Source organism: Hydra vulgaris, chromosome 10, assembly GCF_038396675.1.
Source record: "Hydra vulgaris chromosome 10, alternate assembly HydraT2T_AEP".
NCBI classification, from domain to species: domain Eukaryota; kingdom Metazoa; phylum Cnidaria; class Hydrozoa; order Anthoathecata; family Hydridae; genus Hydra; species Hydra vulgaris.
The window spans coordinates 26,044,360-26,062,911 of NC_088929.1; the positions used below are offsets into that span (position 1 = coordinate 26,044,360).

At 27.0% G+C, this 18,552-nt stretch overlaps 1 protein-coding gene across 4 annotated transcripts in view; it reads left to right on the plus strand.

Annotated features, from left to right (window-relative positions):
* The window catches only part of LOC101241489 (hemicentin-1), a 46,147-nt gene extending 31,243 nt beyond the window's left edge, over positions 1 to 14,904 (plus strand). Inside the window, exons 12-20 of one of the 4 annotated variants that reach the window (XM_065807629.1) lie at positions 256 to 564; positions 1,824 to 1,994; positions 4,354 to 4,399; positions 4,480 to 4,583; positions 4,661 to 4,738; positions 5,166 to 5,276; positions 5,527 to 5,631; positions 7,878 to 7,990; positions 14,101 to 14,904. In XM_065807629.1, the coding sequence (XP_065663701.1) occupies positions 256 to 564; positions 1,824 to 1,994; positions 4,354 to 4,399; positions 4,480 to 4,583; positions 4,661 to 4,738; positions 5,166 to 5,276; positions 5,527 to 5,631; positions 7,878 to 7,990; positions 14,101 to 14,247 (1,184 nt within the window). In that variant the 3' untranslated portion in view covers positions 14,248 to 14,904. The remainder of the gene's footprint in view (positions 1 to 255; positions 565 to 1,823; positions 1,995 to 4,353; positions 4,400 to 4,479; positions 4,584 to 4,660; positions 4,739 to 5,165; positions 5,277 to 5,526; positions 5,632 to 7,877; positions 7,991 to 14,100) is intronic. The other 3 variants (XM_065807631.1, XM_065807630.1, XM_065807632.1) reach the window with 3 other exon arrangements.
* The last annotated feature ends 3,648 nt before the right edge of the window (positions 14,905 to 18,552 follow it).

Here is an 18,552-nt window from a genome sequence, read left to right on the forward strand (position 1 = left end):
TTTGTTTTGATAATGCACCTTAATCAAAATAGTTATATTTTAATAAGAATTTTAAATGATATAACATTCTCAGCCATTTAAAAAACTTAAAAAATATTTTAAATAATGTAAGTATTTAGAATATTGGTAAATGTTCTTTTAACTTTTAAAGCATAAGATCTGTTTCTGTAAAGTTATTTTTTAAGGAAACAAATTCTATACAATGTAGTTTTTAATTGATTGTTAATAGTTTTTTTTTTTTTTTTGTAAAATCAGATGCCCCACCTCCTGTTGCAACAGTGCGTATGGAACCTGATCCAAGTGGTACTGCTGTTGTTATTTTTTGGACAATTACTCAACTTCCTTCTCAGAGAAAACCTGGAGAAATATCAAACTGGGACTATGGATTGATACAGTATCGCATAGTAGATAAGCAAAAAGATTGGACAGTGAACAAAATTGTAGAAATAGGAACCAATGGTTCATATAAGGTGTCAGACTTGAATGGTGAAGAGTATTATGAGTTTCATTTTGTTTTGTTTACAAACAGTGGAGAGTTTGGTCTTCCAGTTGATGTGGGCAAGCGTAAGTATTTGTTTAGTTTTCTTTTTCAAATGGTGGTTTTAATAATTTTAATGCTTTCTAATGGTTTATTAAATACAAAGCGCTTGGTAAACTGGTTTACTAATTTTGATTAAACAACATATAGTAAATTAGATATTTTTACTATTATGTACACAAATGGGTCCAAAGGTATAAAAAATTAGCACAAGTGCGGAACTATCTGGGCTTAAAATCTTTGCTATGCCTACTTTGTTATATATAATACTATTGATTTTTGAAGCTTCATAACTGGGTGATAGGGTAAATACAAGTTTTATAACAATAACTTATGGAGCAAAAGGCAGATTTAAAAGCAAATATAAATGGTTCATAACACTTAAAATAAATAATTTAAATAAACCTTAAATAACATAAAACGCTTTTTATTTAATTATTTGTAAAATTTACATATTATAATAGCTTTTAGCAAATTAAAATAAGTTTTTAACCTTATTTTGTCAGGGATACTCTCACTGTAACCATCTAGTCTAGTTACAATTGCTAATTAAGTTCTTATCAGCAGTTGTAACTCCCTGCTTTGCAAAAAGTTAGTGTCTGCAACTAAATGTTATTAGTGCAAGCTATTTCAACTAAAAGAGAAGAGTGCAATAAGTAAATGTAGGATGCAATAAGTACATTTAAGGTGCAGAAGAAAAAGGGTGCAATATACATTAAGTGAAGCTGCTCAATTATTTCATTCATTGAAACAATGTAGTATCAATTCTTACAAAAATTCTAACAATTGCGTATTCATAGAAGTTTAGTTTGTATTATAAAAGTTTTACATTGTTATAACAATTTCATTTGAATTTTGTGTTAATTACATTTTTACAACATTTTCTAGAGGAAGCTACAATTTATACATATCAAATTAAAGAATTTAAAAATATATAAAGAATGTTAAATAATGTAAAATTTAAACATAAAATAGTATTGTGTCATAAATATTTTGAATACAATTCATGATTGCATGATAAATTTAAAACAGAATTTTGTCATGTAAACTTTAAACATTACTGGCATAATTTCCTACACAATCTTTGAACTTCCTGAAAAAATATATAACCTAATAAATTGATTACCAATCAAAATAAAAGTAACAATTTATCAAAACGCATTTTATCTTCTATATTATTATAATGAATAGTTTTATAAAAGGAAATGTTTCGATGAATTTTTATTTAGCACAAATTTTTTGTTTGATTTGTTAGTTTGAACATAAAATATCTCTTTTTTTTTAGTTTATCCAAAAGCTGGTCCGAGAGCAGAAGAAAGAAAAGCTATGTCTAAAAATGATATTATTGCAATTGCAGTAGGTGTTGGAGGAACAATATTGTTGGTGTTAGTTATTGTATTATTTATTATGATATACAAAAAACGAAGTAGCAAGATAACATATACATCAAGCTACAGTGAGATTTTTTTTATTATTATTATTATTTTTGTTTTTGTATTAGTAGAAGTTTTGAAAAAAATTATAGTTTTTAACTATATTATAGTTTTATTATAAACTATAAAAAAAAATTTATTATTTTCATTTCTAAAAACTATAAAAAAATTTTAGAATTAAATTGAATTGACTTTTGTTTTGCAACTACTGTCTTTGTTTTTTATCCAACTAGCTGGAGTTACCCGGCGTTGCCCGGGCCAATATTTAAAAGTAAATGAGCATCTGGAACTTTGTTATACTAATTTTGGGCTATGCACAGTAAGATTGTGCAATATTTTTTAGTGTTGCACAAGAATCCCACAAAATGTGACCCTGTTGGTTGAAGCTATGAAATAACTGAAAGACATTAAGGAAGAAAAAGACATTTTGTTTATTTTCCACTTAAAAACAACAAATTAAGAATTTCCAAAAGAACATTTACTCAAATTTTTCAATTAAATTGTTCTCTCACACTGGAAAAAAAAGTTGAACATGTTACAAAAGTTAAATCATGGGTAATTTCTTCACATTGGATTGTTATTGTTTTCTTTTAATAGAACTTCTTTAAAGAGGATTTCTTTCACTAAAGAGCCTTCTGATAGACAATGTTCTTGGTTTTTTCTTCTGGAGTCAAAATGAAAAGATTTCGTGGAGATCCAACTCTGGAGCATGCAACATAGAGCTGGCCGTGAGAAAAGCAGGGCTGTTCCAAATTGATGCCAGCCACTTTGAGTGACTGTCCCTGCGCTTTGTTAATGGTCATGGCAAAAGCCAGCCTGACTGGAAACTGGAGGCGCTTGAAACTGAATGGGAGGTCATTGGGAATCATTGGAATCCTTGGAATGAAGACATTCTCACCTTTGCCACATCCAGTCAGTATAGTTGCTTCAATCAAGTTTGAAAGGATAGCTTTGATGATGAGTCGAGTTCCATTGCAGAGCTTGGGACTGTCGAGGTTGCAAAGGAGAATGATTGGTGCTCCAACTTTCAGGTGAAGAATGTGAGGAGGACATCCAGATGGTTCTAAAGAGTTCAGAAATTCTGTTGGATAGTTGACAGCTTCACTGGGGTCCATAACTATGTCAATGGAGTTGTAGAACTTTTCATTGCCTGGGAGCATTTTCTGGATCTGCATATTGATCTTGGTGACAGACTCATTTTTGGGAGCCAGAATAGCTCTCTAACAGATCCATGTCTGGTGAAACTCTGCTGGATGTTGGGAAACACCTTGACAATGAGTTCCTCTGCAGAATCCACCAGTGTGCAAAAGTTGGCAGGGAATTTAATGAGCCCTGTCTGCACATCAACTGGTGCCTCACCATTGCCCAAGGCAAGGAGCTGATTGGAAAAGGCTGACAGATCACCAGACAACTTTACCCTCATGTTTGTTGTCAAATGAAGTGTTCTGACACTCCTCCACAGGTAGGAAGCTTTTAGGTTTTGCCAAATTGCACGGCTGAGGCTGCAGAGCCACACTGGATCCCATTTTTGGGCCCCCCTGACCCCGGGGGTCGGGGTACGGGGTCAAAACCCAGCTAAGAAACTTCTCCCCCTCGAGGACTACCCCCATGCCAAATTTCATCGAGATCGGTCCGGCGGTTTGGATTTCTATAGAGAAAAAACAAACAAACACACACACATTGCCCTTTATATATATTAAGATTAAGATAGTAATACTCAAAGGATTAATCAGGAAAAATTCAATTGTTTTCAAGATAACTAAATTTTTGTCAAGATAACCAAATTTTTTGAAATAAAATTTTAACTTTTTTTGAAAGTCTCCCCTACAAATTCAAATTATTGTTGCATACAATATTTATACATGCCATGCTTTTTAAGACATCTTGTATGAATATATAAGAAATATACATGTTTATATAATATCTAAATACTAATTTTTTCTAAAAATTGAAATTTTATATTCTAATCTAAAATTTTACTCATTGCTTTGTATGGTCCTGTTGCATGGTATTGGATCTCCACAGCTTTACTACCACTGCAGGTGAAATGTACCATTTTTTAAACCTGTTTAGAAATCCATTTAGAAAACTAATTAGCAGGTGACAATTTTTAGAAGCCAATAATGTGCTTTATGCAGCTGGTGTCTGTATAATAACTTATTTTTAAATAGATATTGTAGAAATTGCTATTTTATGTAGCAATATTGTAAAAAAAAAAATTTTTTTTTTTTTTTTTTTTTTTATTGTTCAACTTAATAGCATTATTTTTTATACTGTCTCCAAATTTGAACTCTTAAAAATAATACACAATAATCATCTTAAAAAATACATATTCATATGTATATGATGTGATAAAAACTAAAATACTTTATAACATTCTAGATAATGGCCGTGTTAAAGTTGATCTTCCAACCTCTGCAATAAAAAGGTTGGAGTTTTTTTTAATTTTATTTTACATAAATGTTAAAAAAGATCTCTTTTTATTGTTAACTTTAAAAATTAAATTAGTGATGTTGTTCGTGCAAGTTTTGCTAGAGAAGATGAAGATCCTTTTGCTAATGATAGTTCTTTTCTTGATGACGATAAATCACCTCCACCTGATTACCAGGATAGTAAGTAATTGAGAAACTCTTTATTTAAAAGTATTTTACATAATAATTTGTTTTTTATATATTAATTCATTATTAAGGATACAATGCTGAAACTGAAGTTGTGACTCCTAGCTATACTTCTTTTGGTAGACTTCCTAAAGGAGTAAAGCAACCAGGTATATTTTATAGAGAAGGGTTAAATATTTTTTTAAATTTAATCACTAAGATTTTTCATAGAAGGATTTGATATATTTTTAAATTTAATCAGTAAGAATTAATATAGAAGGATTTAATATATTTTTAAATTTAATCACTAAGATTTTTTAAAGAAGGATTTATATATTTTTAAATTTAATCACTAAGACTTTATATAGAAATATTTAATATTTTTTTAGATTTAATCAGTTAGATTTTATATAGAAGGATTTAATATATTTTTTAGTTTAATCAGTAAGAGTTTATATAGAATGATTTAATATATTTTTTAATTTAATCAGTAAGATTTTTTTTAAAAATGAAGTTTATAAAAATAATTAAGCAGGAATTGCATTTAATTTAAAAGTAGTATAAATGAAGGGAAGAAAAAACTTGTATTATACTTAGGCAAATATGACCCAGTATCAAAATCTATGGTTCAACTTCCTGGTCGTCCTACTGAGATTATCCGTGGAAGATATTCTATGAATAATTTAGAAGAATATCCAGAAAAATATGGTATTGAAGACTACACGTTTTTGTTCTTTAGTCACTCTGTTGTTGTTTTTTTGTGACAGAAGACAAAACCTTAATGTGTCCATAAAATCTTACAATATGAGATTAATGAGCATATATTAAATTTTATTTAGTTAATATAAGTTGTAACTTTGTTAAATAATTTAAATTGTGATTCTTCATTTTTATAATATCCCAATCCCTCCTTGCTATACTTCTCCTTAATGTTTACATTTTTTTCACTCCACCACAGAGAATGATCCTCTCCTTCGTCACTCTAAAAATGAACTTGATGACAGTTACCACCCACCTGGAAAGAAAACAAACCTAAGAAATAGTAGAGGGCCACCTTTAACAGGTAAATGTCCCCTCATCCAGTTTTTTAGTGTTTATAGTAGTTTTTTGTAATTGTATTTCTAAACTAACAAATTGTTATTATTTTATCATCTTGTGCTTAATTTTATAGAGATTTTGTCTTCTGAGCACATAATTTAAATGATAACAGTTACTAATCATAATTACTAATAATGTTAACTAATAATGATAATAATTACTAATAATATTAATAATGATAATAATTATTAATAATATCATTTACCATTGATTATAGTTACTAATCACAATAATTACTAATAATAACAATTACAAATGGTTATATTAAGTAACAATACTAATGATAACAGATACTAATAATTATAGTTTTTTTTTTTTTTTGTTAATTATAAGATTATAATATAAAGATTATAATCTTTATATTATAATCTTATAATATTAAAATAGATTTATATTTAAGTTGTATTAAAATATTATAAATGTTATAATATTTTAATATAACTTAATGCTGCCGCTGTTGTTGTTACTTATAAGTGCGTGTTTGACACAGAACTCATGCAGCCATTAAACCTGAGTTAATAACAAAAAAGAGAATTAAGGGCCAAGGGCTGCAGCACCTTCTTTAAAATGGCCCTGATTATAATTGTTAATGACTATAGTTACTAATGATAATAATTAACAATGTTACTAATGATAATAATTAACAATGATTATAGTAACTAACAATAATATTTACTTATAATAAAAATTCCTAATGGTTATAAAGTTACTAATAAAAATAATTACTTATGATTAAAGTTACTAATGATAATAATTACTAATGATAATTACTTATGATTAAAGTTACTAATGATAATAATTACTAATGATAATTACTTATGATTAAAGTTACTAATGATAATAATTACTAATGATAATTACTTATGATTAAAGTTACTAATAATAATAATTACTAATGATAATTACTTATGATTAAAGTTACTAATGATAATAATTACTAATGATAATTACTTATGATTAAAGTTACTAATGATAATAATTACTAATGATAATTACTTATGATTAAAGTTACTAATGATAATAATTACTAATGATAATTACTTATGATTAAAGTTACTAATGATAATAATTACTAATGATAATTACTTATGATTAAAGTTACTAATGATAATAATTACTAATGATAATTACTTATGATTAAAGTTACTAATGATAATAATTACTAATGATAATTACTTATGATTAAAGTTACTAATGATAATAATTACTAATGATAATTACTTATGATTAAAGTTACTAATGATAATAATTACTAATGATAATTACTTATGATTAAAGTTACTAATGATAATAATTACTAATGATAATTACTTATGATTAAAGTTACTAATGATAATAATTACTAATGATAATTACTTATGATTATAGTTACTAATGATAATAGTTATTACTAATATTAAAATTACTAATGATTATATTAATTAACGATGATAGTTACTATTATTACTATACATCATTAGAAACTATTGATAATAATCAATAGTTTCTAATTATAGTTATAACTTTAGCTTTTATTTAAATACTATTTTTGTTTTTAAAATATGACTTTTAATTTTTACTTTTTTAAATTTGTTAAAAATCTATCCAGAGGTGTACACTGGATTTTTAAGATGTTTGGATTTGACACTTACAGGCATTGTGCAAACTCCAAAGTTTTGTATGGTAATGTCAAATGAGAATATTTTGCAAAGAATTGCAGTGATTGGAGCTTGTGGACAAAAAAACTCTAATTTTTGGGCCCACCCAGTCCTTAACGTGTGAGCAACAAGTTTATAAAATATTCTCTTTAGTATTTTTATTTAAATTTATATTCATCAACAAATTTCATGCAAAAATCTCTTTGTGTTTAGTTTTTATGGCCCTGCAAAGTTTACAGCTCCCTCAAATTGAGGGGGTTAAAACTATGGTCATAGTTTTCAAAAAAATAAGAGATTATTGCATGAAATTCGAAATTTGTTAATGAATATAAATTTTGATAATATAGAGATGTAGAGAAAATATTTTATAAACTCATTGCTCCCACATTAAAAAATTAGAGTTTTTTTGTTCCTAAGCTCCAATCCCTGCAATTCTTTCAAAAACATTCTCATTTGACATAAGCATAAACATACAAAAGTTTGGAGCTTGCACGATGTCTGTAAATGTCAAAATTCAAACATCTAAAAATCCAGTGTACACCTCTGCTATCATATTTATTACTTTGCATTTTAGACGATCTTCCAGAACCACCAACTATAAATCCTTCTTTAGATGATAAAAAACTGAATAACCGAGTTCCTGGAGCATTTGGTGATAAACGTTTAAATAATGCAGGAAATACAAAGGTACATTTCATATTTGTTGTTCAAATTTAAAAAGTTTATTGTTTTTATCAATTTCTTGATTTATTGTTAATTATTTTAATTATTTTTATTATTATTGATTATTTTAATTATTTTTTAACATCCTTGTTATTACCATTGCTTTACTTACAAAAAATTACAGATACTGTCATTTTTTTTATTAACAATATATTGCTTTTTCCTAATATTTAATATTACCTAAAACAAAGGTCATTCAATGTCATTTTGTTGCAGTTCTAACTTTTTTGTTTAAAACTACTATAATGTTGATAACATATTATTGTCTTTGCTGATTCAAATTTTGTATAATAAAAACAATCAAAAATTAACATTTTGCATAAAGAATATGTTGCATTACATGTTAGATGCACTCGCCTGATTTAAATTCTTTGTTCTTTCACATACTGTGCATTTTATCCCCATACATTGCCTATATTTTGCAACTGTATTGTTAATTCTCTGGGCACATGAACTGTAAAAAAAAATTGTTACTTTTAATAATACACCTTTTGCTGATAAATGAGGAGATCCATAAATATAAATCATCTTTTTCTTTTTCTCTCTTTTTCTGATTCAATCATGACTCTCTAATAATAAAACACATCTAAGCATTCTATCTTCTACTTTTTTCTTAGTTTTCTTTTCTCCTTTTTTTTTCTGCTTCTTTTCACTTTTTTTTAACAAAGCGCTATACAAATTTAATGATCTATAAGCTGCTTTACCACTACATCTCAAAACAGCACATACTATTGAGACATACCACTACATCTCAAAACATACTATTGAGCTTGCTTTGATTATTTTTCATATCCCATGCTGTCTGTTTCCACAATTTACTTCTTGGTCACAATGTATAAAATTTTTTTATTAACTTAGTGTTAGTTGTGCTCTTTAAGTTCTATTCTAATTCTTGTCTTGTTTTCTAGAGAGAAAAAATTTTTCAAAAAGAACCAATCAAGATAAAAGTTCAGAAGTATAGGATAAAAGTTCATAACTTAGTATATAAGTTTCATAACTTAATATAAAAGTTCATAGCCTAAAATAAAATTTATGAAATTCATAACTAAAAATAAAAATTCATGTTACTTTCACTCGTAACATGTATAACTTATTGTTTGTATGAGCAACAGTTAATCCAGGTTATAAATATACAATTAAAATAATTTAGTAAGTAGTATTTGTGGAAAAGAGAAAGAGATGGAACCTTACAACAATAGTGGTTCAAGCTTAGCAGTTCCAATAACTTTGCAATGGAATGTTTGTTTTTCATTAGAGAGTAGTGAGAGATAATCTGAGGATATGAAAAAACTCAGTGTTGCTATTCATCGATATAAAAATATCAACAAATGTGTGATATTTATTAGCAGTTAAGTTTTGTTTGAGTTAAAATTCACTAGTTATTACATGCTGTCACAGAAAAGAGATTATTGGTAAGCTGTTAATATAAATTAGGAACAACACAGGACCAAGGATGGAACCTTGAGGTACTCCAAAAATTACTGGAAACGAAGGAGAGTGTTGTCCATCAAGGCCAACTTTAATACTGAGTCAAATCATTATATTTCAACTAATTTGAGAAAACTTTGTGGGTCACCATCTCTGATTTTCCTGATTTTTACATATTGTTATGTGCATTATGTAGATGGGTTAAATTTGAAATTTTAGACTTCCAAGTACAGTGGTTCAGAAATTACAGCCTTAGAAACATGACACAGTACCCCACCTCAATTTACAAATGGTCAAAATAGACTACTTTAGCACTGTATAACTTTTTTCTCACTTTTAACAAGTGTCATTTTTTCTAGAACTATTTTCTGGATAGTTCTCTCTTTAAAAAAAGTGGTTTTTATTAATTTGTATTAAATTAGAGAAAAATTATGACCTCCTCAACTTTGGAAAAAATCCTAAAATTTCTAAAATATGCTAAAATGAAACTAACTGTAGCATTTTTCTGATTAGCTACTGCTGTCTACTATAAATAGGTAAAATATAGGTAGCTTGTTGCAATTTAGAACTCAAATATATATAAAAGCAAAATGTCCACTCGCCTAATTTTCAGCCATTTTGAGATTCTTGTAAATTTTTCTTTGTTTCGATCTAAGATTAACAGCATATAAGACCATTAGACCCAACTATCTGAAAATGCAAACATTTGAAACTTTTCAAATTCGCACCAAAAATGCCAGCATTTTTAAATAACTCTATTTTTCAATTATCAACGGTTGAATGCGTTACTAGAAACCAGTGCCCTTCTAAGCTGCCTACTGACCTATGTGAAGAGTGCAGCTAATTATATGTCATTTCTTAATAAAAAGAAAGATATGGTTGGTTGCCCGCTCCTTGATCTGGTCTTTATAGTAGATAGGGACACAAATAAAGGGGGAAGTAACTTTTTAGAGACCTTTATTATGGTTCAAATGAAAGTCTCTAAATTAATTTAGATATTTAGATAATTAATATCTAAATATCTAAATTAGTTTTAAATTGAAAGTGTTATTTCTTTAAATTGTATTTTATAGGTGACAAGTGGTCTGTATTTGGTCTGGTCAGTAATCATCCCACTAATTTGATAGTGACTAACATTGTGTGATAATTACTGGTCAGTAATCATCACACAATGTTAGTCACTACCAAAATTCGAAAAGATTTGAATTTTGATAGTGACTAACATTGACTATGTGTGCCAGATTTTCCAGCAAATATAAAATGTCATGGTCTTGAAAGGGCAATAACAAAAATTAATTAAATTACTAAAAGTTGGTCCCCCACCCCACCTTTTGATAGTTGCTACCCCAAACCCCTCCCCCTCCTTCCTCACCCCCACCTTAGTAGGGGGTGGAGGGGTGACTACTGACCAGACCACATACAGACCATTTATCACCTATAATAAAATAGAATTTAAATAGATAATGCTTTCAATTTAAAATTAATTTAGATATTCAGATGTTAAGTATCTAAATTAATTTAGAGACCTTCCCAAAAAACTTTCCCAAATACACCATATGAAGTGAGCTTATGGAGCACACCAGCATGCCAGAGTTTATGAAAAGTCTTTGAAATATCAAGAGCTATAACTCTTGCCATATCTTTTCAATCTAATGCATGATCGGACCTTTCTGTTTTTTCTTTTTTCTGCTTTTTTTTTTTTTCTGTCTTAACAAGTCAGCAGTAGAACAAGAGCATCGAAAATTTTTAGAGAACAAATTGTTTTTCTAATATCAAGAGATATTAGAAATTTTTTAATTTAGGATTCAAAGTCTTTTTTAATATTATAAGTAGACTTATTGGGCAATAGTTACATAAGTCTGAGCAATCTCCAGAATTCTGCTTTCACCTTGAGAGTGTTGTTCAACGCATTTAAAAGCCATCTTATTTTTAATAATGTTTGTTTATTACTTTTATATATATTTATAATTTTGTCTTGTTACAGAAATTGTTTACTATATGTCAGATCATTATATAAAACTTAACAATAAGAAAAATGCAACATGGAAATTTGGTTAATCATTAGCAAAGCTAATTAATGATGCAAACTGAAATATTTTTGACCATATTTTGACCATATTTTTTCCAGATTAACAAGAGCTTATACAAACCCTTTGACTTAAACTACAGTCCTTGGACCATTATGCAGTGCCACTATACTTCCTTTCAATCACCATTGTGTACATGGTGCCATAATGTTTCACTCAAACTTTATTTCCAATTTTTAGTCTATCCTGTCTTTATTAACCCATCATATCATATCTATTCATTACTTCATGCACACTTAAAACCAACATATGCACCTATTTGTTGAGTGGTTTGTTTTAGCACTTACTTCTTTACGCTGAATTAATCCACTTCTTGTTGCAACATCTACTACAGGAATCACTTTTTAGTCAGATGGTAGTAACTTTTTGGTAATGGTTGATTGAGAGCAACCATTATCTGCAATTGCTTTAGCTTTTCTTCCTTTATCAAGTCGATCGTAGATAATATTGCTTCATAGACTAGTTCTTTTATAGTAGATAATATTATTTCAGGACAAATACCAAATGCAAAACTCGTCTCATTTAAATTTTCTTTGTTTTGTTGACATTTGTACCAGTCTTTCACAGCATGTTTCCGCAAGCGTTCTTAACATGAAGAAGTACATTCATGTGCAAAGTGAGTCAATAATTTACAGTTGTAACATCACTTGTCTTTCTTGCAGCCTTGACATAGTCATCTAACCTCAACACATCTTCTTCCCAAAGAATGCTACACAAAGTAGCATTATTATTGATTCCAATAATGAATTGTTCACAAAGTTAGCTTTTTCTCTGATGGCAAGAACTTGCAATATTGGACTGCTTGAATCACTTGATGTGAGAATATTTGTATGGGTTCTTAATTGCCACAATAAGTTTTACCAAATCCATATCGTGAAATCAATGATGATTTTCTTATTTCTAATGTTCTTGATTTTATCACCAGTTTTTGTACAAGGTGTTTTCTGGAACTTTTGGTGCTGTTAATTATTCCATGGTCTTGTAAGTTTTCAATGGCAGAACAGCAAGCAAGAAAGCCACGTGTTGGAATGCAGCTATATTGTTTATTACAAAGAAAGAGGTCATCTGTTGAATAAATCGTTTTGGCTGTCCATCTTCATACTGCAGAGGTAATAAAAACGCCCGGTTAGCTTGTTTAAACACATTTAAAAGTTATTTTGTTTTTAATGTTTATTACTTATAAACAATTTTGTCTCGTTACAAAAATTGTTTACTATATATTGCATTTAAAATTACAACTTGTGACTCGTGTCATCAATGTCATTAATGATCGTTATAAAAAGCATAACAATAAAAATGCAATGTGTGACTTTGTTATTAAGTAGCAAAGCTAATTTAATGACGCAAATTGAAATCACTACAGAGAGGTAATGAGATAAAAAACACGGTAATAGACTAGTTGTAGAACATGTGGCTCACAATCAAGTGGTTTAAATTCACCCTAAATCTCTGGAAGTACCTTGCTCAACCTATTTTTCTGTGCAGTGATCATGTTTAACTAACAATGATAATTTTCAACTAACAAGGATCGTGTTTAGCTAACAAAGATCATGTTTAACAAAGCTTGTGTTTTGGATTTTAGGGTTGAAAGAGTTGCAAATGAAATAAAACAAAAATTTATAAAATCAAAAAATGAATAGCCTTCTTGACTCCTAATGAAGCTCTGAAGCCTTGGGGATGTGAATATATATATATATATATATATATATATATATATATATATATATATATATATATATATATATATATATATATATATATATATATATATATATATATATATATATCAGAACTATGTTTGATAGGTGGAATGTTGGACTTGCCTTTCTGAAAGATACTGTTAAAGGTTTTCCAAAAGTGTTTAGAACATAACTTCTGAGATAAAATCTTTGGTTTATTAATCTGAGAATAATGGAATTTTTTTTAATTTATTGGGTGAACATATTTGTATCAGAAGTGTTAACAGAGATACCAAATGATATAAATGTTTGCATCAATAGTGAGTTTAATGAAAACAAACCTACTAGACTTGATAAGTTACTCTTTGACTCCTGATTTAGCTTTCATAAATATGGTTTCCTAAATTTAGCTGTTTTAACAAATCTGTGAATACCCTAAGTGAGATTAGCAACGAAAACATGATTATCTATGAAATTAATCATGAGCACGTAATTACCATGAGAACAGTCAAAAATTTTTGACTCAGTTCCTATTGTTAAATAAACGGAAAAGTGGTCGACTGGTTCCAAGATAATATATAATAATATTAATAATATAATATAATATAATAATATTAATGCAAAAAAATTTAGTGCGTTTTAACTTTAGTTTAAACGCAATAAATTTTTAAAATCTCAGTAATTTTATAATTATTTACGTTTAATATCCAGTTATTGAAAGTTCTGCTTTAATATTAGTAAATAATAAAAATATTAAAGCAATTTATAATACGTTTAGTCTTTTAATTTTTTTGTTTTTCAGCAATAAGTTTTTTAAAGTATTACTATAATTTAATTATTCGATCAAAAATAGCTGATTAATTAATTTATTTTATTTAAGTATGGCGAACCACCTCCACCTTTACCTAACTATGTTACTAGTAGTCATTCGTCTCCTCCGTCTTCTATTGCAAGTTCAAAGCCATATCATAGTGAAAACGAATACATTGACGAAGCTGAAGATAATTATGTTGGGTATTTAGTATAGCGTTGTAAAATGTAAAATGTTTTCAGAATTTCAGTATAGCTGTATTCTGTCGTTACATACGGCCCTTAATATAAAGCATGAAAAAATATATATTCCTATTCTTATTGGACCAAACAATCAAAATGGCAGCATCAGATTCTTTGTGTTTAACTTTATGTGTGTGTTACTTGTTCTGTTGACAAAAAGACTAAAATAAAAATATGAAAGTTCAAGAAGCTTCATCTTTCAAATAGTCAAAGTTTTTTTCTTCAGATTTTTAATTTTTGTTTTGCGTGTTTTTGATTTGTTTTCATATTTTCTTTACTTGTGTACTTTGTAGTTTCATAAATAATATTATATTTTTGGGGGGTCTATTTTTTATGATTTCGTTTTTTTTATATTCGGTTTTTTCTTGTTTTCTCTGATTATAGTTACTAATAAAATATTTAAACTTGCGTTTCTTTTTTTAATGCATCTCGCTTTTATTAACAAATGTATTTATAACGGTTTGTAAATTATTTTATTAATTTATAAAAGTAATGTAACTGTGATAAATAGTATATACTCAGTAGGTTACGTTTCTTATTACTTTAGTGATTTGATATTTTTGTTTAATGTACATTATCCAAGTAGATTGAGACATATTTTTATATTGTAAAAAAAGGTTGTTTTTTTTAATAAGCATCTTTTTTTTGTTCAATAGTTTCCGACGTACCTTTAGTGGTGTATAATACAAATGAGAATAATGGTCTCATAACTGTTAAACTAAGTTTTAGAGCTGTACCCTCATTAAGAGATAACAGAAAGAGTTGCATAGCCACTATTTAGGACACAGCGTTAAATTTTGTTCAAAAATCTCCCGATTGCCAGTTAGCGCGTTAAACATTCTCCAAAAATAATTTAAAGAAATTCTTCTTAGAACATGCTATTATGAAAAATATTTTATATTGGCTTGTAGTTGGAGGGTGTTTTAACCTCATTGCAGGAAGGTAAGTTGTCAAGTGCAGCCTGCCAATACCTAAAAAACAAAAAATTACTACTGTCCTATCAATTTATCATACATGTTTCATTCAATTTGTAAATTCTAATTCATGAATCTATACACGCTGTAAAAACTAGGCTGTTCAACATAGCTTTTGAGATCCTAGCTTTAGAAATGTGTGGATTAAATAATTACCCGTAAGCTAATAAATTAAATAATTAATCTTAAACTAATAGAATGATTTAAACCAATAGTAACTTAACCTTACACCATTAGAACTATTTTATACATCTAAACCTTAATTTATTCAAAATAAATAAAAAGCATATTAAGAAGGTTTCTAATAAAATATATTAAATATTACGAATAAAATTTTTTTTTTTAAATTGAGATATAATTAAAATGCAAAAGGATTTTCAGAAATAAAATGAATATATCATCATCACCAAAAAATTTGTTGATTATACATTCTTTTTGATATTGGCCAGCACAAATTTTTTTAATAAACCCATACAACAGAGCAGCTTTGCAATAACAACGCTTGTAGTACCTTGGATCATGGCTTTACTTAGATAACCTTAACCCAAACATCAAGGTTTATAATAATCGAATAACTTGAATCAAATTATTATAACCTGATATATCTTATATATCAGATTAACATAACCTATATTATTATAACCTGGTATATCTGATACTTTTTAATTTATTAATATTAATAATTTAGCTAATTCCTAATACTGGATGTAACAGTAAAATATATAAACAATATAAATAATACAATTACATAAACAATATATATATATATATATATATATATATATATATATATATATATATATATATATATATATATATTGTTTATGATTTGTATCATTTATATTGTTTATATATTTTACTGTTACATCCAGTATTAGGAATTAGCTAAATTATTAATATTAATAAATTAAAAAGTATCAGATATACCAGGTTATTATAATATAGGTTATTATAACCTGATATATTTTATATAAACTGATATATCTTATATATCTGGTTATAATAACCTATATTATTATAACCTGGTATATCTGATACTTTTTAATTTATTAATATTAATAATTTAGCTAATTCCTAATACTGGATGTAACAGTAAAATATATAAACAATATAAATAATAAAAATAAATAATATATATATATTTGTGTGTGTGTGTGTGTGTTTGTGTGTGTGTTTGTGTGTGTGTGTGTGTGTGTTGTGTGTGTGTGTGTGTGCATATATATATATATATATATATATATATATATATATATATATATATATATATATATATATATATATATATATATATATATATATATTATATATATATTATACATATATTATATATATATATATATATATATATATATATATATATATATATATATATATATATATATATATATATATATATATATATATATATATATATATTGACTATTGAAATTTTGAGGCTGTGACTATTGAAATTATAACCCAAAATTCTAAAAATATAATTTTAAGTTGTTGTTATCGCTCACCATCTGGCGTAATAGAAAATTTTAATGAATTTTTGCAAAATGATATGATTAAAAAAGGTATACATGAAAAGAAATTCAACTACATAATTGGTGATTTTAATTTAAATTGCTACGATTACCACGCTAACAACAACATTAAAAAATTTTATAATGATATTTTTAAAAATAAAGCAATACCGTTAATAAACAAACCTACTAGAATTACATCATCATCAGCCTCATTATTAGACAATATAATTACTACAGCTTTGTTTAACTGAGACGTCACTTTTAATTATTATTTTTTTATATAAAAAAAGCATAATAAAATGTGACGTCTCAGATCACTTTCCAATTTTTTTTTTCTATAAACGTAGAAAACTTAAAACCGCTCCATCAAAATAAACTTCTTGTTAAACGATTTTTTACAGAAACAAAGTGTATCGCATTCAAGCAACAATTATCTTTACTTCATTGGAATCACATTATTGATTCTGATGACGCTAATTTATTCTATAATTCGTTTTTAAAAACATATTTTGAAGAATATGATATTAATTTTCCGAAATATAAAATATTAAAAAAAAAAGAAAGATATAACGTCGCCATGGATTACGAAAGATTTCAAAAAATGTTCTAAAAACAAGCAAAAATTGTATATCAAATATTTAAAAACAAAATCATTCGAAAAATTTACAAGACTTAAGTTAAAAAATTTGAAGTCCAAAGAAAAATGTTAAAAAAAAATTATTACATAAATTTATTAGAAAAACATAAACAAAATTCAAAACACACATGGGAACTTTTAAGAGAAATTAGGCAGTAAGAAATCTAAAACAGACTCTTTACCAAATGCCATCAAAATTAATGATGAAATTTTTTATGATCCGAGAGTGATAGCTGATAAAATGGACACATTTTTTATTTCAGTTGGAAAAAATTTAGCTAAAAATATTCAAACCGAAACAAAAAAAATTAATAATATTAAATTAATAATTAACTCATATGAAACCATAAAAAATGTTCTATATAAAGTATTTAAATGTTTAACTGATCAAGGAATATTTCATGATCAGTTGAAAATAGCAAGTTACACCAATATTTAAAGGAGGAGAGTTGTTAAATGTCAGTAATTACCGTCCTACCTCTGTTCTCTCTGTTTTTTCTAAAATTTTAGAGAGAATTCTTTATAACAAAATTTTCCAACATCTATCTCAAAATAATATATTATATAAAAATCAATATGGGTTTAAGAAAAAAAACTCTACTGAGCACGCAATACTAAAAATAACTCAATATATTACAGATTCATTTAAAAAGACCAAATTTACTCTAGGCATTTTTGTTGACTTATCAAAAGCGTTTGATATAACTGACCATAAAATCCTTTTCAAAAAACTTAAATATTATGGAATCACAGGAATTTTTCTTAAGCTAATAAAAAGTTATTTACTCAATAGAAAGCAATTTGTTCATTTTGACCAATCATCGCGATCTCAATTATTAGAAATAACTTGCGGAGTTCCTCAAGGATCTGTACTAGGACCTCTTCTTTTTCTCATTTACCTCTATGAAGCATCCAATTTGATGACAATTATGTTTGCTGATGATACAATTTTTTTATTATTTTTTTAAATCTCATAGCGACATAACGACACTATTTTCTTGTATGGACAATGAATTAATGAAAGTTTCTCAATGGTTTAAATCAAACAAACTTTCTCTGAATATTGAAAAAACAAAATGGTCTCTTTTTCATTCTAACTTTAAAAAATGTCTACTTCCAACCGAGCTTCCTCCTCTTCTTATTGATGGCGTTCTAAT